Source organism: Drosophila innubila (assembly GCF_004354385.1).
Source record: "Drosophila innubila isolate TH190305 chromosome 3R unlocalized genomic scaffold, UK_Dinn_1.0 2_E_3R, whole genome shotgun sequence".
Lineage (NCBI taxonomy): Eukaryota > Metazoa > Arthropoda > Insecta > Diptera > Drosophilidae > Drosophila > Drosophila innubila.
The window spans coordinates 20435949-20457530 of record NW_022995380.1 but is presented as its reverse complement, the minus strand read 5'-3'; the positions used below and the strand labels follow the sequence as shown (position 1 = coordinate 20457530).

The 21582-nt window shown below is 36.1% G+C and overlaps 2 protein-coding genes and 1 long non-coding RNA gene across 4 annotated transcripts; 2 read left to right on the top strand and 1 right to left on the bottom strand.

The window, feature by feature from the left end:
• Window positions 1-292: 292 nt before the first annotated feature.
• LOC117791981 (luciferin 4-monooxygenase-like) lies at window positions 293-3176 on the bottom strand. 2 transcript variants are annotated; one of them, XM_034631928.1, is made up of 4 exons: window positions 3011-3176; window positions 2234-2745; window positions 1208-2170; window positions 293-308 (listed from the first exon to the last, which is right to left on the bottom strand). In XM_034631928.1, the coding sequence occupies exons 1-3, from the start codon at window positions 3152-3154 to the stop codon at window positions 1213-1215; spliced, it is 1614 nt and encodes a 537-aa protein (XP_034487819.1). In that variant the 5' UTR covers window positions 3155-3176; the 3' UTR covers window positions 293-308; window positions 1208-1212. The 2 variants fall into 2 exon arrangements, with proteins under 2 accessions (XP_034487819.1, XP_034487818.1); XM_034631927.1 differs by lacking the exon at window positions 293-308 and having other exon boundaries at window positions 1156-2170.
• A 2400-nt stretch (window positions 3177-5576) lies between these two features.
• On the top strand, window positions 5577-7710 carry LOC117792869 (neprilysin-1-like). The gene is made up of 2 exons (XM_034633175.1): window positions 5577-6691; window positions 6751-7710. The coding sequence occupies exons 1-2, from the start codon at window positions 5591-5593 to the stop codon at window positions 7708-7710; spliced, it is 2061 nt and encodes a 686-aa protein (XP_034489066.1). The 5' UTR covers window positions 5577-5590.
• A 12738-nt stretch (window positions 7711-20448) lies between these two features.
• LOC117792107 lies at window positions 20449-20987 on the top strand. Its single transcript, XR_004618145.1, has 2 exons — window positions 20449-20510; window positions 20568-20987. It is a non-coding gene; the product is annotated as an uncharacterized LOC117792107 (long non-coding RNA).
• The last annotated feature ends 595 nt before the right edge of the window (window positions 20988-21582 follow it).

Below are 21582 nucleotides of genomic sequence, written 5' to 3'. Positions count from 1 at the left end.
GCTAAAAAGAAAATGCTTAAGAGAACGAGGAGTAAGTATTTAATATATTAATTCTTGACAAAATATCTTAATATTTTCTTAATTTTTGTAGACTAAATTTGTTCAGAAGCTATTTGAACTGGAATTTATTTTAGAAACACACCTCAGCGACTTGCATGGCAGTTACAAGCTGAGATTAACAATGAAAGCATATAATTCGTTGTTGCAAACAATGCGTCCAACGTCCATATGTATTGAAATCAAAATAGAATTCGAAAGAATTTAAAACTGCAATGTCATAACACTGCAAATTTTCCCAAAATCTAATAAAATGCATTGCTGATTGGACTAGGCAACAGCCATAAAGAATATTGTGTTGTATTCAAATAATGACGTAGTTCAACATTTTCAATTTTACAATTTTGTCTTATCAATACATTACCCAAAAATCTACGTACCGTAGAATTTCGAATTTGGGTACCATTTAATCTTTTGTAGTCCATAAAAATCTATGTACCCTTGTTAACATACTATATGCATTTACTGTTTCAATTGGTATTTAACCCATTTAATGTATTCTAATGTGCATATTCGAAGAAAAATTAAATAAAATCAATTAAAATTAGTATAAAACCACACCTTAAATATGATTTTGAGACGTTTAATTTTGTTTTCAAGAAATCAGACTAAATTAGACAACAAATAATATTTAAAGACATGAAAATTTCTAAAATTTTTGTTTTGATCGCGAGTATGTATCTGTGTATCTGTATTTCAAATGATGAACTACATATTCTGGAAATGCATGCAACAGTAATCTATATTGTGATATGGATTACTATTGCTTACATCAGAAAATATAGCATGATAATCAATTAACAGGTGATTGAAATACGTCGAAATACAGTTCCGCTTTTCATTATATAAAGACTGATAATCATTACTTGATAGTTCTACAATGTTGTCTATTAGTGTGATGTTGGGTGTATTAGTAAGGTGTAACTATACTTAATATATCACTAAGTGACAACATTTCTTATTGCCTTACCTCTGCAAATTTTCATAAAATCTAATAAAATGCACTGCTGATTGCACTAGGCAACAAGCAAAAATAAAACGATAAGATATATAATAAATAAATGTTTAAAACGAGCATGCTTAAACGTTCCAAATTACTTGAATTTTTTTCAAATTTATATTTGATTCGCATTATTATTACCTAAATATTTATATTTAATTTCTTCCCTTGACTTCCAGGAAATATGCTTTGTTGGCGGCTCGATTTGTTTTGCCATTGGAACTGCGTTTGAGATCGTCCATAATGATGGCGCCTCCATTCAGTTGCTTATATGTGGCAGTCACATGGCTGTGCACATAATCGACCACATCCTCAGCCGTGAGCTGTGTGCCTGGTTTCTTGACAACAGCTGCGGCTGCTTCGTCGCCATTGTTATCACTCCATACACCAAAGACACAAACATCTGCCACTTGTGGCATTTGGTAAATGACCTGCTCGACCTCGTGTGGATAGTACATAATATTTTGATACTTGAGCATATCCTTTTTGCGCTCCAGTACATAGAGAAAGCCATCCTCATCCATATAGCCCAAGTCACCAGTGTGGAACCAACGTTCACTGTCGCGTATGTTGCGCGATTCTGCGATATTGCCAAAATATCCTGCCCAGTACTGTCCGTTGTGAAGACACACTTCTCCCATCTCGTTTGGTCCCAAAGGCTCATTTTGTTCGTTAAGGATCTTCGCTTTAAAGCCGGTTGTAAGGCGACCTACCGACTTTGGTTTCTCATCAAAATGCCAATTAAATGTGGCCCAAACACCAATCTCAGTCATGCCGTAAGAAAAGTGCAGACTGTTCTCTGGCAGACGTTTCCTCAATAGATTTAGCATTTCTAGGGAACATCTTGCTCCGGTAAACATGCAATAACGAATGCTAATCAAGCTGGTTTTCTCATATGCCAGTGAGTTGGTTAGCATGGCCAGCTGAAAAGGCGCCAACAGCAGCCAGGTTATCTTGTGCTCCTCAATGAGATGTAATACCATTTCCGGATCAAAGAAGTTGTCGGCAATGATGCGTTTCGTGCTGAATACAGCTGATGTGACGGTCGTAATGAGACCTGTGATCCAGTCCAGTGTGCTGTGAGAATACTGCACATCCGCAGTGGTTAACATTCTATATATAAAATTGTTTATTGTTAGCATTAGTTTTCAGTTAAGAATTCTATACAGCACTTACAAGTTGGCATTTAGAATCTTGTGACTGTTGGCAATGGTCACTGCCTTGGGAGTTCCCGTGGTGCCCGAGGAGCAAATGATGGCCATGGTTTGATTGTTGCCCTGCTCGAGACGAGTTGGCTTAAAGTTCTCCTGCACTTCCGTTAAGAGCAGTTCCTCAATCGATATGCTATCCGCCGTGTGATTCCGCATGGTTACAATCCCTACATTCAGATCCTTCGTTGCCGCACTCACCTTCTCAAAGTCATCCCCATCACAGAAGATAAGTCGAGGTTGCGTAATACTAAATAGTTTTTCAATATTCGCCTGCTCGTAATTCACATTGAGGGAATGAAAGGCGATGCCGTTGAAGAAGCAGGCATAGGCCACAGCCGAGATGTGTGTGGTATTTCTGGCAATAATGCCCACAATATCCGACTGGAGGAGTCCGTGATTACTCATATAGCTGGCAATGCGCTGCGAATTTAACAGTAGCTCCTCACGTGTGAGAATCGTATTCTCCGTAGCCGATATCTGATAAGGAATGACTAAAAATTATATTCAAGTCTCAACTAATTTTAGTAACAACTGAACGGAATCTTGGTCTGCTTAAAATTATGGAGATTTTATTTTCAGACATATTTTCAGAGTCATAAAAATCAAAAACTTAATTAAAAATTAAAACTACATTTTAATATTATAAATATATATTTATATAAAATATCGTTTGCTTTTGTATTATGCTTGTTTTGTAGAATATATCTGATTATATAATATGAAATATAATTGATTTTCTTACCTGCGCAATTTGTTTGGGATGTCGTTGCATCTCGTGATAAATTATCTCACCTATTGAGAGATTTGGGTCAAAGTGATTATACTCATCTAGACTTGTCCAAATCTTTTCCACGGGATCGTAGCTAATCTTTGGTTTGAATTCCATGTTGAATGCAATTTGTTGAGCTTGCAAATGTGAGGCAATTGTCAGTGCAGTCGACTTTTTATACCAAGTGCTCGGTTTGTTTATTTCTACTTGAGCCTCTACTCATGATAAGCAACGTCACACAAACAACTTAGTTTTACAATTACCCAATTGTGCTGATTCACTTGTTCATCCTCATCAAGCTAATTCTATTACATGGGAAAATTTTTGCAAGAAATCTATTTTATTTCTTAGCGTATCGTTTATAATGTAAAAATTTATAAGAGATCATGCAACTGCTTTATTGAGAAAAAAATAATTAAAAATATAATGTTGAATTATCTTATTGTACGATTATTTTTAGCTTATTTTAGCTTAAATCACTTAAGAAAACTAACACCATTAAAATGCTTTTTTTTTTTAAATTAAATAATTCTTTCGAGAGTATTTTACAAGTTACTAATATAAATCAATATTTTTAATAATTAATGACACAACATGTTTTACACTATCATAAAGTTTCAACACGATTAGATGTGATGTGTTGATAAGATAAGCTGCCTACAGGTTATTTACAAGCCGAATCCTGGGTTACCTTTTTTTTACCTTTGCTATATATTTTCTAGTATGTTTAGTAAAAATACTCTAGACTTGCATAATGAATAATTCTTGTAAATTAAATATATGGTATTTTACAGTCGTGTCGTCTAATTTTATGTATTCATATCGTATACTCGTATCTTTTCTGTGTATTTTCTCATATTTTCTCTATGCAGCTTGTATAAGTAACTTATGTAGCAACACTTGAAGTGGAAACTTAATCTTAAAATAAAAACTATATGAAATTTGTGTAAATAGTCAAAACACTTAAAGTCCCATCAAAATTAAAGTCATCGTAAGTGTTTCGTCTTGTCTATTTTGCTATAAAAAATAAAACATAATCTGTATGTGCTGGGCAAATATTATCATGATTGCTTTTGATTTTGCTCATTCCCCAACCCACTCAATGGAGATCGGGACTAAAGACAATTTATCTCTATCTGAATTTAACATGCCACGCATCAATGTTTATAAGGCAAACCACACACACACACACACACACACATATGTAGTCACTATTCAAGCATATTATATGCGTGTGAGTGTGGGGAAAGTTTAAAAGTTGTTCATGCCTGGCATTTGGGATTTGTTGCAATATTGTAGAGCGGCGTTGGGTTCCGACTTGATTCGTATGCGCCACATTGCGTATACGCGTCGTACGCCCGAAGGCTTACTCTAGTAGACACAGCAATAACAACAACAACAACAACCGTTAGACTTACAACTGAGCTTGTATACGTGTGTACATATACTCATATATCTATTTGTATGGCCATAATGGTGCTGAGCTGGTCCCTGTGCAAATCCGGCAGCATCTTCCGCACATTCTCGTAAATAAGGTTGAAAAAATAAGGAACCATAGAACGATAGCAAAAGGGAAAACGCGCCAAATAGGCGATGCTTACAAAAAGGATTGTTGTCGCTGTCGTAGATGCTACGATAAATGGCACAAGTTCACATTAAGTGTGAAAAATCTATAAAAAGTTATAAAAGTGTCATTAGCGCAACAATGGGGATGCCATCAGAGACAGTCATTTCGAATATTTCATATACGAAATCTCTATGCGGTCTCTTGTTATTTTTTTCTCTGCTGCATTTAAGTCTTGTAATAACCTTGTTGCCAACTTTTCCCATGTTGTCGACATTTAACCACTTTTCACTTAGGCTCCGCTCACTCCCAATTAAGTTTTGCCTGACAGCTTTGAACTGTAATGCATTTTTTTTGCTCCCTTCAAACTGTCTATGTAACTAGCAGCTCAAATGCTTATTTGAGATAGGTAAAAGGTTTTCCTTGTACCAAATTAACTCAACGCAGTACAGATGCTACTCTATAAAATATAATTATATACACACAAGAACTTAAGTAATATTTCGTTAAAAATATCTTAGCTTTTGTTCAATTTGTTTCGTGGGTGAATCGAGTCTCTTGCTGCGGCAATTAAATATTCAATGGGTACATCGTTTCGACTATTACTATACGTAGAAAAACTCGAATTGATTAAACCGAATTTAAGAAATGTTTTTGATTAAGCATAATGAAATCCTTATCAGCATTTCAATTCATTTTAGCTTCGCAGTGAGTCTGCCATTCATGCTAAGTGTAAACAATTTCTTGTTTTTTGTTTTAATTTCGGTCATGTCAGTTTTAATCTTGGTTTCAATTGAATAAGTCGTGCGAAGTTTTCGTGACATTTTTCTAGAATTCAAAACTATCAATTTCTATTATCTTCACACACTTTTTTTGTTACTTAGTATATATATTTGTCTATCAAGAATACTAATGAATTAATCGTAAATGATTAAGGGTGAAAAATGATTGATAGTACGAAAATCTTATATGTAATGTGTGGAGCTTTAATGCTCATTGCTTTATTGGCCATATGTGTGGGCAAGCCAGCGATTGAGCCAGATGTAAAGCCAAATCGGATTGACGTTGACGAAATTAAAGAAAACCTTATTGCGAATAACAACACCAAATATCTCGAATCCTATGCTGCAAAGATGTTGAGCTACATGAACCTTACTGTGTCGCCATGCGACGATTTTTATGAATACGCATGTGGCAACTGGAAGTTGGTGAAACCGGAAAGGAATTCAGTACCCAAAAATAGCAGGATTCTGGAGATTTTATATGCGCTGATCGATAAGACGGAGGAGCTGCTGTTGTCCAACTCGACGTTAGCAAGTGAGCTGGGCTACGAAAAGGAAATGAGAATTGCACAACAGTTCTACAACGGATGCCTCAATGCTGAGCTCGTTCCGATGCCAGCAGCTGATCCCGCTTATCTCAACCTTATCAGGTCGATTGGTGGATTTCCCGCTGTGGACGGAAAAAGGTGGCAGGCCTCAAATTTTAGTTGGTTTGACATGAGCTCCCACTTGACTAACTACGGTGCAAAAGGATTAATCAATGAAGAAATTGTGCAAATGCATCCCTTTATGCCATACTTTAAGTTGCCAGAGCTCGGCTTTGATTATATCGTTCATAGTGACACCATTGCCACCAACGACACCAACGGATATAAAATGAACGAGAGGCGTATGCGAGTTTATCTTCAAAAATATGGACTATCAGACGAAAAGATAACCGATGTAATTGCCGGAGTGTTTGCCTTCTTCCGTGAAGCCCTGCAGATCGCCGATCGATTTGATGAGAATAATGAGAAATGTGATGCTTTGTCCTTGACTGAGGATCCTTTCCCCTTATGGAACAACTACTATGATATTGCGTGGGGCGGTCTCAATTTCGGTGAAAACTCAGATCGTTTCTGCGATTACTACTACAATGAGTTGGATGAGGTGTGTGCCAAACACAAGCCGGCAGTTGCCAATTATCTGGCCATGAAGCTTATTTTTTCCATGGACTTTAAGCTGGACTCCTCAAAGTTCCAGCGCGATTATTGTACGATCAATTTACAAAAATCGTTGCCTCTTATCTTAAACAAGCTTTACTTATTGGTGGGTATTGATTTATTGATGCTTATCTATTAATTATTCTTCACAATAACTTTCTTCAGAAACATTTTACGGATAAAACCAACACGGAGATTTCTAACATTGTCGTGGAGTTGCGAAAGAGTTTGGTATTTCTCTTGGAAAATGCCAATTGGATATACGAGGATACACGTATGGAGGCGTTACTCAAAGAATCTACGATCGTGGCGCATATAGGTTCATTAAAAGATGACAATCTCACTGATATCCTAATACGCGAGATGAACAATCTAACCTTCGTCCCAGGCAGTTACGCCACGAACAACATCAACTTAAGGAAATTCGGTGTATACATGAAGCGTTACAATGGATTTCATCACAAAGAGCTGTCCAGCGATACAAAACCATTGGACTTATTGTTGGGAATAAATACGAACGCATTTTATTATCTGTTAGACAATTCAATAAATGTCATGGCTGGAATACTGCATCCACCAGCATACCATGAGGCATGGCCGAATTCGCTTAAGTTTGGTACCATCGGCTACATAGTGGGTCATGAATTGTCACACGGATTTGATAGCAGTAGTTCCATTTTTGAGACCATCGACACTGATCGCATCGATTGCTACGTAAATTTCTTCAGTAACTATCGAATTCCAGAGATCAATCGCACGATCAACGGCGATCGGACCAAAAATGAGAATATTGCTGATAGTGTTGGATTACGTATGGCAATGATTGCGTATAAGAGTCATATGAAGCAACTGATCAGCAAAAATAGCTCCTCAAGTGTGCTGAAAAACGAACGGATGCCCGGTCTGGACTTATCACCAGATCAGTTGTTCTACGTCGGCTTCGCACAGGTTTATTGTGCCGACTACAAGGAGGAACACTACTGGAAAGAGTGGACTGATGAGCATACCACTAACAAGTACCGAGTCCTTGGCACTGTTACCAACGACGAGTATTTTGCACAGTCCTTTAACTGCCCGTCTGGCAGTTTAATGAATCCGAATTCGATCAAATGCCGCCTCTGGTAGAGTCAGCTGATAAGCACGTGCGGGTTCATTTAATAAATTATGTCAATATATTCGAATAAATATGTATGTGCGTATAAAGTTTATACTATAAACTAAACACAAAATATTTGATTAAATGATTTCCTGGTCATTCATATCTACGTCTTGTTTAATTTTTTTACTCAACAGACAGTTCTATTGCTAATGTAAAACGGTCTTTCAATATTGAAAAATATTTGTGTCTCTTTAGCTAACAATGATTTAAGATTAGTTTATATTTTATATTAAAAGACAGATCATCATTTTGGAAGCGATTGGACTAAATGAAGCCGCTTATATTTATTTTGTACTCTAAAATGTACGAGTATAGCACTATTCAAATTCGTTGGGTTATAGGACATACCAGACGGGGAAATGAAAGTTGCATTTATTAAAATTATGTCAATTAAATTATTCAAGGATAGAAGTCTTTCGAAGTAGCTCCATGTTGTTTATTGTTTACTATTAGTATTATTTAATATGGTACTTAGGATCGAGTAAAGCGAATAATATAAAGTTTATCTTAAATAAATAACTGGTGTATTTCTAGATTAATTGTTTTTTTTTCCTATTTTTTTTTGTCAAAAAAATTTTTTTTTTAATGTGTGTTTTGTGTGAATTCACTGCTTTAATGTTCTTCTTTAAAATCACATTCAGCATTTGCAACCTAAAACTTGTTAAGAAATTCTAATTAAAGCTGATTTTGCTTTTGTTCTCCATCAAATGTCGCATTGAATATAAAGTCTATTTGTTTTACTTTGGTTTTCTCTTGTCCATCTCCTCTGACAAATGTCAGTGAAGTGGATTATGTAATTTATTTTATTCCTACCTATAGCTGGCTGTCAGTTGGACACAAAATCAAAGTTTTTCTGACTGGCTTAGAGCCGCAGGCGGCTCAAAGTTTTGCCAAAGAAACGAAAAGTTGGTTACGGAAAGGCAGGCCTTAATTAAAGCCCTCGGCTATGAGCAATGGAAGCAACAGGTGATTTGTGGCAAGTTACGGCCACAAGGCAGGCTGACAAGCTATCAGAATATCTATTACAACAATGCAGGAGTATAATATTATATTTTATTTGAACTTTTCTGAATTTTATTTTATATTAATTTCGTATTTAAAAGTTTATTTTAAATTTAGTGCGGTAATACAAGAATATTATGTTTTGGGAGTATTTAATAGTACATTGTGCTGTTGTGTTTCATTCCGGCGTTTCGCATGCCAACACGTTCCTGGAAATGAGTTTTCCATTCTGTTTACTCTTGGCCCAAAGCATATGTGGCTTTGGCAGTTGGCAAGTGGCAGCCAACAATTCAACAGCGTCTGCAACTGCGCATGAAAATGTCAGACATTCTCTTTAGCTTTCCACAGCTTACGCACGAATTCAAAAACTCAAAATGCGATGCCTTCAAAATTTATTCTAAATATGTTTGTCGAATATAAGAAACAGGAAGGTATTGCTTACAGGCAACAAAGTGTTGCCATCCCTTTGTGAGGCAACCATGTCGTATACGTATTTAACGAAAGCGTGTGTTTAACAGGCACAAGGATCTGAACGTGCCTCAGACTGTGGCATGTACAGCAACAACAGTTGGCAGGCCGAGACAAACAGCTGTCTGCAACGAACTGCTACTTTTTGGGGCATGACGGTTTTATTTCACATCATATTCGATTTTAATTTATTGGCTTCTTTTTTTGTGCTTTTATTTGCGTCAACAGAAGCACCTGCACCTCATTTTCACTTCTTTTTTTTTGTTTTATTTTTCAAGGCTGACAATTCACTGAATTTGTTTTTTTTTTCATTTTATTTAATGCCTCGTTTGTTGTGTTTTGGCCTTTGGCAGTTCTTTGTGTTAGCCCGTTGGCTGTTTTTTTCTTTTACTTAAATCTCTTGACACAACAAATGGCCCAATGGATAAACGAAAGAAAACACAAATTAAATGAAAAGATTTGCCATCAAAATCACCATTCAAATGTCAAGTTGTAGGTCGTACTAAAAGCCAGCCCGGATGTTCTTTAAGATCCTGTCTTATTGACTGAATGATAAGAAAATTTGCTTAATTTGTTACAGGGAATAATATATATCTTTGAATTAAATGCAGCCAATACGCGCTGAATGCTTATTAACTACTTTAATGATCCTTCCAGCCTTTTTATTTTTCAGCTTAACATTAATATTTTCTTTTATTAATGCTAAAATTTAATGCTAAAAAATCATCAAGTTGATGGATTTCTGATTTAAGTTTGACAAATAAATTATTCAATTTAAAATGGTTGAATGTTCATAGTCAATCATTTATACCCAGCACCTCTTATTTTAAGCACAATTTTCTAAATGGAAACTGATGAAAATTTATTAAAATGAAAATACCACAAAATTTTCACTGATTAATGGCGTTTTATGGTAAATTTCCCTTGGGCAAATATATGTAAGGAATGGCTTGAATTTCTTGGAACTTGGTAGTTCTTTTGACCAAGTGAATGAATTCAACAGCTGTTGCTCATGTTCAGTGGAAGCTATTAATTGTAAAATTGTTTTCAAGCTGGTGTCTGATTAAGTGCACTCAGTTCCGCAACTGCACAACAACAATTGAAGCTCATGAAGGCATCGCACATTTCCAGGCTGCCTATCTTTGTCATGGCAACTGTCCGGATTGTCTGCAGATCAGAAAACAGAGAAACTGAAGCTGTAACTGAAACTGAAACAGAGACAGAAGCGGAAATTGTAACTGAAACTGGGCGGACCGCCAATGTGGCTGCCATAATGCGCGTAATTACTTTGTTAATGCCCAGCGTATTGAGGCCGCAAATTAAATTATGTGCCACAAATTTGACAAGCCACCAACTAACTGAAAGCATATTGAATATTTAAAGCATAGGTTAGGCTTTAAATATTTAAAAATCCCAGTCAATATCACTGATATGTTGAAATTGGACAACGGTCTGAAATAAAAAATATTATGATGACTTAACCATAAATTGACTTTTATATTTTTTAAGGCTACAAGCCTTACTAATTTTGAGACACAGAGCAAAGCTTGCGAATTGATTTTGGGAACCTCTGTTTTATATAAACAAAGATTTTTTATTCACAAAACAAAAAGACTTCTTAGTTCTTAAATAATGTGCAAACAAGGAAACTGAAATTGTTCATTGCACAATTCGTTAAATCGAAAATTAAATTAGAGCCAAAGTCACAACACGATCAAGATATACGCTTAACAGGTGTTGATTTTGCAGCATTTTAATTATTGGGCTTTAACGAATTAATGGCAGTTACTCTGAGAGTATTTACATTTTGCATTGCTGCTTTTTAACTTGGCTTTGGCTTTTAGCATGTTTGAGTTGCGTAATTGAGTCAGGCAGCTGCTTTGCCTTTTGATTGAGGGGCCAGAACCTGCAAGTCGGATGCTTTCTAATTTCTTCTATTCACTGAAAAGTACTCACAGTCTCTATCTCTATCTCTATCTTTATCTCTGTCTGTGTCTCTGGTGGCCAAGTTGCAAAAGTGAAAAATGTAAGTTCTGTTTATTTAGTTGCATGTCATTTAATTGCATTTAGTTGCTGTAATTCAATTGAGCTGACTCGCCTTGTCCTTTGACTGTATTTCATTAGAAGCATATTCAGTTAAATGTAGAAACAAATTTACAGAAAAGACTGCAGACCACACAGCCAAGTCAAACCACAGCACAGCGAGAGAGATGGAAGCCCAGTTGGAGTCTTAGTTTTACCATGTCTCCCTGGCCACATGCAATTTGCAACCGAAACCAAACCAAACTAGACAAAGTTTCATTTTCTATTTTCGCAGCACACGCAGCATGAGCTCAAGTACAAGTGTTGCCATGTTAGCTTATTTACTGATATATCCTGCAGAGTTATCTAAATTCTTATAGTCAATATAGTCTATAATTCTTGAGTTACATATGGCGTGTTTCGGCCTAAAATGCATATTTCATTACATCCAATTACAATGGTCATCAAACTGCAATTAAAAATATTGTAATGCTGTTTTTTATAAAGTTAATCATTATTAAGTTTAATCAAAACCTCTTTTAAGTTCAGAGATTTAATTTGTGCTCAGACGACAAGTTGTTAAAGTTGGATTTAAATTGCAGAAATATTATCGAATTAAACATGTAAATAATATAATTTTTTATTCTTATATTCAGTTAAATTCAGCTACTTTATTTGATTTAATTCTAGTTTTTGACTGTCGAAATTCTGGCATCACTGGTGTGTGAATATGTGCCATTTCTATACTTTGTCATGCAAGTCAAATAGTGGTAAATGTCAAGATGACAAAGAAGCCCCTGCCAAGATGACTGTTGTCTGGTTGACGTCAGTGGCGATTGATTTTTATTGCGCCCTCAGATCCAAGGAGACATCAAAAAACTTTTGACGCATGTCTCGTTATGTTGCGTGTGGCAATTTTTAATGGACATATTTTTATGCCGCCCCTACGCAAAAGTCGTGCTCTAATTTCGTAGGATTTGTAAAGCGATTTTGATTGTTTACGTAGGCGAACATTGAATTAATTTGGACACCTGACCACAACTGGCCAGAATATTTAATGTAGTCCGTTAGCACCGTTAAATGGCGAGTAAATGTTAAGCTACCACGGGACAACACTTAAAACCCAAAAGGCAACTTATGGACCATTCATGGAACGGGTGACAAGTTAAGAAGTCTGTGGGAAGGCAAAGCTCTAACTGGTCCAACTAATTTCGAATTTCTTAAGGGATTTTCGCTTCGCGAATTTGTCTTTGTTTGGGGCGTTAACATGTTAAGAATTTCGGGCTTCGATTACAGCCGCCAAGATAGGGTCAGTTGGCGTCTGGGATTCGTTGCTTAATTCTCAAGTCTCGATGCCACATTTTGTGCTCTGGTTCATTGAATGCGGCTAGCACATTAAAAGGGATTTGTTGTCTTGTCTCTTGACTGGTCATTGGACCATGTGGTGCTTACATTTGTAAGTCCTCAACTGATTGCTAAGTATTGATTTTAATGCCCCACCTTCAACGTTGCGTATGAGTAATGTGAGATGATGCTTTCATTTTATTGGCTTGTGAAACAGCAGAAATAAATGAATAAAACTGATAAATAACGAAGTCATCATTAATAAACATTAGTGGCAGAGCTGCAGCTGCTGTCAAAACCACACTGACCACTTAAATATGCTAACAAATCCATTCAAAGTGTTGAATTTATATCCTATTTAGACGTTGGAAAACCCAACAAGAAATTCCTTCTATTAAGTTCCCTTTGGTTTTTGGTTTCTGGTTTTGGTTTTTGCCAAACAGAGGCAAAAAGGCAAATCTCTGCTCGTTTGCACAAATCTGATTTGTGGCAAACACACTTTGAGATTCTACTAAAATATGCAATGGGAATTTTGCAGTTAAAAGTGATACTGTCATCTCTACCTGTTGCTGTTTGTTGGCCAAGTTATGATTGAAGGTCGCGTTAAGTAAACAACAAGTGGCAGACAAGTGTCGCCCATTTAACATTCTATTTTGATTGCTGCTGCAAAATATATATACATATATATATATATATAATTGAATCTTAAGTACTTCATTTGACGCATAAACACGTTCCAAGTTCAATATTCGGTTCTTATTTTGTGCTATTATTAATAAACCACTAGAAAGTTATGCGAGTGATGCTGCCTACATAAGGCACGTGTAAACAGCGGCAGCCACAAATAACAATTCAATTTCAGTTCAATACAAATACACACACACACGCCCTCTCACTTACACACACACACACACACAGACATGAATAATATATATTTTCTTGCGAGTTGCAGGTATGAAATTATTGACAGACGTCAAATGACGAAACATCGAGGAGTTTTATATAAATATATGTGTGTGTGTCTCTGTGTGTTGTTGTCTGTGTATTCATGCATGTGTATGCGGCACAACAATCAAACAAAATGAAAAGGCATTTGACTTTTTGGTTAGGCTTATTTCGTTTTATGGCATTTTTTGCTTATCGACTTTCGTGTGCTCAACATATATATACATATATATAGCATATGTATGTATGATACTCCCAGCGAGTGCTAGAAAGAGATAGCGTCGACTGGGGAGAAAGGGAAAGAACAAGTATATGTAACTGAGATTCTATATTGTATTCTTGCTGTTCATTCAGTTCACTTTAGCTCTAAGACTTCCCACTTCATCTTTCTTACACATATTCAATTTATTTAATAGAATTGCGTTATTTGTACGTGTGTTAAATGTGAAATAAATTATTGTCCATGTTTTATACTTATGATGTGTGTAGGGGTATGTGTAACTGAGTATATGTGTGTGTGTTGAGCAGCTTTGTTAAATACTCCCTTGGGGACTAACAAATACTGTGCTGGGAATACTTTTAATCATACTTTGTATTCATTTTGAACGCTTTATCAAATGAGAAACCTTAGGAACTAAACAGATTCTGAAAATCTACTGTTTGAACTTTTGGAATTTGCTTACGATTAATAAGCATGTTTAAAATATTAAAAAAACAAGATATTTTTAAATTTATAAAGAAATGTTGATAATTAAATGAGCATATTAAAGTTGTTGCTTCAAGCTTTAATCTACTTTTGCAAGTTTCCTAAGAAATTTTCTGAAGCGGCATGAAAGTTTAGTTTTTTAAGAGAGAATTCGCTTTCACAAAAGTGCAGCATAGTCAAATGGGAAAGTGGAGGTTCGGCATCCGCACAGTTGTGATAAAAATCTAGCATCCCTTTGAGCCTCTAAGCATCCGGATCCTATTCTGGCCATAGTGTACAAGTTTGTAGTTTGTCAGCTTTCAAGCGAAAAGTCGATTGCATGATAAAGATTGTTCTAATAATTAAATAAAATCTTTGACTAGTACCATTAAAAGTTGTAAGTTTTGATGAGATTTTCCTTAATAGTTTAATGTGCAAGGCTTAGCAACAAGTTGTCTACATATGTTCATTTTCCACATAACTTGATTAACATATTCAACGCACTCTACATGCTGTTAACTAAATAACGGGATAATTATTAATGAATTAGACTTTTGTGTAGAGTGGAAACACGATTTTGTCATTAGGATAGCTTGCAGATAAAAGGCGTGACAAGTGTTCAGAGCTTTCAGCTATTTGAAATAATTTGATTATTAGTCAAGTGTTGGCTTAGACAACAGTGCGGATGTGTGATGTTGCTAAAATGCGCACAAGTACGTTGCTTTTATTTTCCCTTTCACTTTCACTTTCACTTTCCCTTTCCCTTTCATTTTCTCATTCGCTTCCAGTTCGGTTGTCATTCCATCTTGTGACACACCCCCAAAAAGTTTATGTCGGGTCTGAAGGGTTTGTAAACCGAAAGCGAAACTTAATTTTGGATGCTTGGATATTTGCATATTTTATTAACCCAAACAGACGGCACACGCGGCCCTGAAAAACAGCATAACCCAATCAAAAAAGTTGCCCCACCGAAGCTTCTTTCGTTTAATGCATAAACACAATTCTTAACTCTAGACAAAGTTGTGGGACGGACTAGCAATAAGTTAAGGCAAGGGTATTATTCTGAGTCTCAGTGTTGAAATGTGCGCTTGGATTTCGACTAGAAAAATATTTAATTTAATTCTTAAATGTTGTGCCTCGATTTGATGTTGGCTTTCGTTTTGTTGAGATTTAAGAGCACGCGCTCAGTAAATCGCATGTTCGGACGATATGAAAGTATGAGAGTGAATGTTTGTTTTGTTATTCCCCGAATTCTGTATGTTTATTGAGACCATTAAGCGCCTTACGAGAAATATGCTAAGTGTGTGCTGAAAAAGATGCAAAAACTTCACAAATTCTGGGGAAAAATAAATGGTGCTACGCATACGCAGTGTGTGTCCACGAAAAGCGAAAGATGCACAAAGACAACATGGCTGATAAGCTCGATACTCTGGCAGGCACGTATCTTTTACAGTTTCATTTTACTTTTCTCTCTTTCTCTTACTGTATCTCTTTCTCGTTCAGTTGCAGCTTTTCCTTTTTGCCTGCTAAAATTGTGCAGCAGCTGCAGTTTGTTAGCGCCAGTGAGTTGCCCTTTTGCATGTTATGGCCTAAAGGAGCGGCCAAAAAACTTGGCCTTTATCTTAACGCTTGACTGAAGCTAGCTGTCTGTGCTGTTGGCAATACTAAAGTTCCTCAAATGCCAAAAGTCGTCTGAAAAGTTCACTGTAGAGTGTTCTCAGTTGGCTTAAATGTTAATTTTTAAGCACGAACTCGAATATTAAGCCGATGGACACAGGTTTAATGAGCGCTGAGCCATCAATTGGCAGACAGCTCGATCAAAGTATCATTTCATGTCACTTTGGTCAACTGTTTGTGGTCTCTGACCCGTGCAGTAAAGTTCAATAATGAGACTAATTGAGACTTCACAACTGAGTTCCATGTCATTGGCATTGCATAAACGAGTTCGTCTCGATACTTTTGGTTTCTCATCTTATTTGCAGACCCTGTTGGTAAGAAGAACAAAGGGTTTAGTGCATAACTGGAAGATAACATAACACAATCTTAATTACATGACGGATTCAAATATCGCAATGCCTAAAAGTATGCAGTCATTTTTAAAACGTTAAAAAATGCTTGTTCCAGAAATTCAAACCAACCGAAAATCAATCAAAAATATAGTTTTCGTTGGTTTTCGGTTGTCTTACGTTTCTGGAACACCCCTGATGTATATATTTAAAATATTTTTAATTAAGAAACTTGTATCTCAAAGTCGACTATACAGGCCTGTTCCGGTTTTCACTTTCGGCAAGATTTGTCGAAAATTAATATCTTTAGCCTGTTCTTATTTCAATCTGGAAATAGTTAACGCATTGAATTTACTTTGAGTATGTGAATGAAAGTCCAATAAAGTGATAAAATATAGTTTTAAAATGTTTAGCCCAAATGCAACGTGAAAAATTACATTTTTTTAAATCCGATAAAATAGGAAGTGAATACCGAAACAGGCCTGGTAGTTGTTGTTATAATTTTGATATTCCATATTTTTCAGAACAAGTACAGGGCCTCTCACAGTCGACTGTGGCCTTTTTTTCCAATTTTTTCTGTGGCTTTGACATTCTGCTTAGGTTTTCATGTTCAATGACAGCCACAAAATGGACACGCGCCATCAGAGACAGGGTTGCCTTTTTTGGATTTCACACGTTCGTCGGTTGTCAGTTGCCACTCTCTACTTACCACTTGCCTCATGCCTTTTGCCACTTGCCCCACGCTAGTTGAAAGGATAAGGTCATATCCTTTCCCTTTGCCATTTCGCACTCGATGGCACTTTTTTCAATTTGCGCGCTCGGTGAGAAGCACTTGCCACAATGGGTTATCAAATGACAACGTGCCACAGGGCGGATGCTGCAATGGGGCAGACATAGAGTGCCTAGTGCCACACACTGTTGGCTTCCGCTATTCAATTTCAATTGGAGCCTGTTTTAAATCGATTTTTATTATTATTATTATTTTTTTCCATTTCTTTTTGCATTTACGAGCATTGTAGTTGAGTTTTTTTTCCCCTTAACATTCTGGTTTGTCGTTTTGACCAACATGCGGACAGTTGGTCGGTTGGATTCGTGTCAATACTGCGAAGGTCCTTTAAGCCGTAATAAAATCTATGCTATTTCAGTCTAGAATCGTCTCCTATACGAATGAAATGATGAATTCCATAATGTCGTGCACAGATGTAGAGCAGACAACGGCAATTGTTCTATAAATTGCCGAAATTTATTATCGGGGAGTGTCCACAAAGGTCATTTATTTCGACTTGGCAACTGGCCAGACCGCCTGCTGTGTGTGCCCAGTCTGCAGAGCGTATTCCAGCTAATGACCTGTCTGCGGCTTAGTTTTAAAGAGACGTTACTGAGCATTCGACAATGGCATTAAATTGCACACAACTTTCGAGCTGTCTATCCTCATTTGCCTAACTGACATGTCGACACGTATGTATATGTGGCGTCGACACTGTCGCGTTTGTCATCACTCACCCCATGCTCATATATTTATCCTTTCATCCCATGCCATGCGACATTTTGTGTTGCAGGATCTCAATTTCTTGATGGCCTTAGGCTGATCCGTCAACAAGCCTCGCACACAGGTTGTTTCCCCATTTTGGTTAGACTTTATTTATGGCGTGTCATTATGATGCTACAGTGCGTATTTTCAGTCTACGCACGCTGTGCAGATTTGGCAACGCATGCACTTGATATTCTCCGTTAAAGAGTTGTCTCTCTACGACGTGGGCGTGTTCAATTTCGATGATAGATGCCTGTCATTGTAAAGAGTTTCTTGATTACGTGACGCTGCCTCGTTAGTTGTGCTCAACTCTGAAAATTGATGTGACTTCGAGTATGTCGAGTACTGTACGAGCATACTCAAATTCCCAACTGAATAAATTGTCGAAAGTTCTCTCATGTGCATTAAAATTAAATTTATACATTTAGGAAAAATTTCAAGAGTTAAGTTCAAGGAATCAAACCGAAACAAATATAGGTTACGGTTTCGGTTCCGAAACAACTATTTCAGTAAATGGTTTTATTTCAGTTTTCTTCTTTCGGTTTCTGTACACACATAATTTTGAAACATTTTAAAATGACATCGGAGTAAATATCTAGATCCAGAGGAAATCATTTTTTAAACGAACTTAACCAAATTTTGAATACAGAATGAATTTAGGGGCCACACCATGATCAAAATGACATTCCGCTTGAAAATCGGGTCAGTTTTGATCAAGTTATGACAGTGTGAAGTTGCTCAAGCCTTTGACCTAACAACTTTACAAGTCAAAATTTTTCTTAATTTTGACATGATTTTGTAAAAGAAAATAAAAGTTCTCAGAATCAAATTTAAAGTGTTGTTTAATACTAATTACGATATGAGGAGTTGATTAAAAGTGAAAGCTTGAAAATTAAAATTTTGATTTTTCGAAAATCACAAGGGAGGACCCTTACCATCAAAATCGAGTCTTGGTCGAAAATAATTAAATTTTTTGAATGAACAAACTTTGAATGCAGAATAAATTCAGAGCCCAAACCATGATCAAAATGACATTCCGCTTGAAAACCGGGTCAGTTTTGATCAAGTTATGACAGTTGGAAGTTGCTCAAGCCTTTGACCTAGCCATTATACCACAACCGTACCAGTACGAACGTTTCGGTTTTCGGTTCTTGTAAGAGAATTAATTTCGGTTACGGTTTTAGCTTCGGTACTAAAAATGAAACGGTAAGTTTCGATTAACGGTTCCGATACCGGTTACGGCGTTAAAAGTATCAAAGGTTTCAAATATGTTTATTAAATAAGCTCAACTTAAAGAATTAAGCAAAATTGCAAGGTAATTTTGAGGATAAAATATGTTTTTATATTTTTTTTTTAATATGTTTTAAATAAAAGAAAGATTACAAATAAAATCTTTTCAGTCCTTTTATAAAACTTAAACATTATATTCAGCTTGAATTTTCCACTTTGTGTAAAATTTGCTAAATAAACTTTGAGAAAAAAAAGTGTCGTGCCCATTTCCTTGCAGGACTTCGCCTGTTGCCGAGGCGTTAATCGAGTTAAGATTGATTTTTTTTGGTGCTGAATTGAAAGCGTCATCGAACGACAGGCAACATTCTTCGGGCCCAAGAAATTGATGTCAATTGCATTAAGTTATTAACGTTGTAATTACAAAATTGTAAATGGAAATTTTTATGCAGAAATTCAATTTGCCGCCTGCCAATCAACGATGAGTCTACTGATGGAATGAATTCAAATTCGTTCGTGAATTTTCAATTGTTGAATGAATATTAAAACAATTATTTTAGTTTAATTGCGTGCAAACAAAAGAAAGTTGCCTGACGATCAGTTAAATAAATAGATTAAATAAATAAAACAGATCCACGACAAGTTGTTGTACTTGTGGTTGTTGTTGCTGTTGTTGCTCCCTAAAAAAAAAATGCAGGCAAATTTCTTGGCAAGGAATTTTTATTAGTCGTTTGTTTGAACGCCTGTCTGTTTGTCTGTCTGTGCGTCAGCTAGTCCGACTGACTGACTGTCTGTCCGTCTGCTGAATACGTAATTTGATGAGCACACGATACACACAAAGTTAGCAGCTTGACACACAATGGGGCAACTGCCCCAACCTTGCAACTCAAACACCAGCAGCCGAGGCGTGTAAATATGTATGAATGTTTTCACAGCTTCCGGCGTCGGCCCGTTGATAAGCTCAAGAATTTCAGATGCCTTTGCCTTCACTTTGCCAGCCATTATTGTCTTGCCTCTTGCCGTTTATTGTTGTTTAGCTTGACTTCTCTTCAGCTTTCAGCTTTAGATTCAGCTTCAGTTATAGCTTCAGCTTCAGTTGGGCTGCTTTGGTTGCTTGTTAGTTTACATTAAGTGTCCATGTGTTGCCTTGAAGCATTTGCCCCAATCTCACTCTATAAGTTTTGTGTTTGCCATGTGGTTGTGTTAAGACTCTTACTCACACATATGAGTACTCGTTTGAGTATATTCAAGTTATTCAACATCCTTTATGCATCTTAAACTCCTTCTCAACCTCTGACTTTAAAATTGCTTTTACTACATTTTGTATAAAGTAACCAAAATTATAAACCTTTTTAGCTTGTATGGTAAAATACTTAGATAATATACAAAATCTGAAAAACAGTCAGAAATGACTGTCATAAAATTATACGAAGAATTCTAAAATTCGGAAATAAACAAAAAAAAAAGATCTAAATTGCAATACGGCTTTTGTACTTTTTCATACATTTAATTTTGAGCACGCTGAACAGAACACAGGTAAGTTTATACCATGGCCGGATTTGAACCCAGTTATTTTTCAAACTGTAGTTCTAGTTTTGTGACAGGTCGGCGATTCTAACTACTGAGCCACGGAAAAATAAACCTACAATAGACAAAACATAAACATAATATTGAGTTTTATTTCACATAATAAAACAAAAATCTGACGAATTCACTGTATACTTTTCCAATCAATGACGTCACGTTCTGCCTAATGTCACAGGCAGAAAAGCAGCTCTTTAACTGGCCAAACTTAATCTCAACTGAATTTGGCCATGTCGACTGTCGGCTTTAACATTGTCAATACGAGTATATTGTTGGTCCTTTGTGCGCTTTTAATAAATTACATTTCTTGTTGGGATTTGATTAACAAAAAGCACCCACAGCGCTTTGTGGTAAGCGGAAATTGCAACAGGTGGATGCCACAAAGCAAAAATAAAAGGTTAATTTTGATAAAATCGCCATGATATTAAAGTCTGCCTTGATTTATTTTTATTAAAGCATGCCGGATGGTGAAGCATCCATCAGATGCAGATGCTTATGGCCAATGATTTCAGTCCCTCCACAAATCCCAACAGGTGTGCGTATTGTGGCCGCCTTTGGCAATGACAGCCGAGCTGTTTGTCGAGCTGTTTGTCGAGCTGTTTGCCGAGTTGTGACTGCCTTTGTGTTGCTGGCAGTGACAATCACAATGCCACTCAAAATTCCAACAGCGCACTATGGTCTAGTTGATTAGTTTAATAGGAATAAATTTACTCAGAAATCTAGTTTGTAGAGAAAAAAAAAATGTAAGAAAAATATTTCTTGTATTTTACATATTATATTTATTTTATTCTTAATAATTAATAATTTATTTTATGATGCGGAGTTTCTACGGCTTTTTAACATTAATATATGCAGATCACAATAAGTAGAAAATTCTTTCGCAAAAACAAATATATTAATTCTAATAGCTCGCAGCTTATTAATTATTGTGCCGAAATTTAGTGATTTATTGGCTCTCTGTAAAACAAAGTATATTGGCAAAATTATTTAAAATTTCATATTTAAATAAATCTGAGCTTAAATG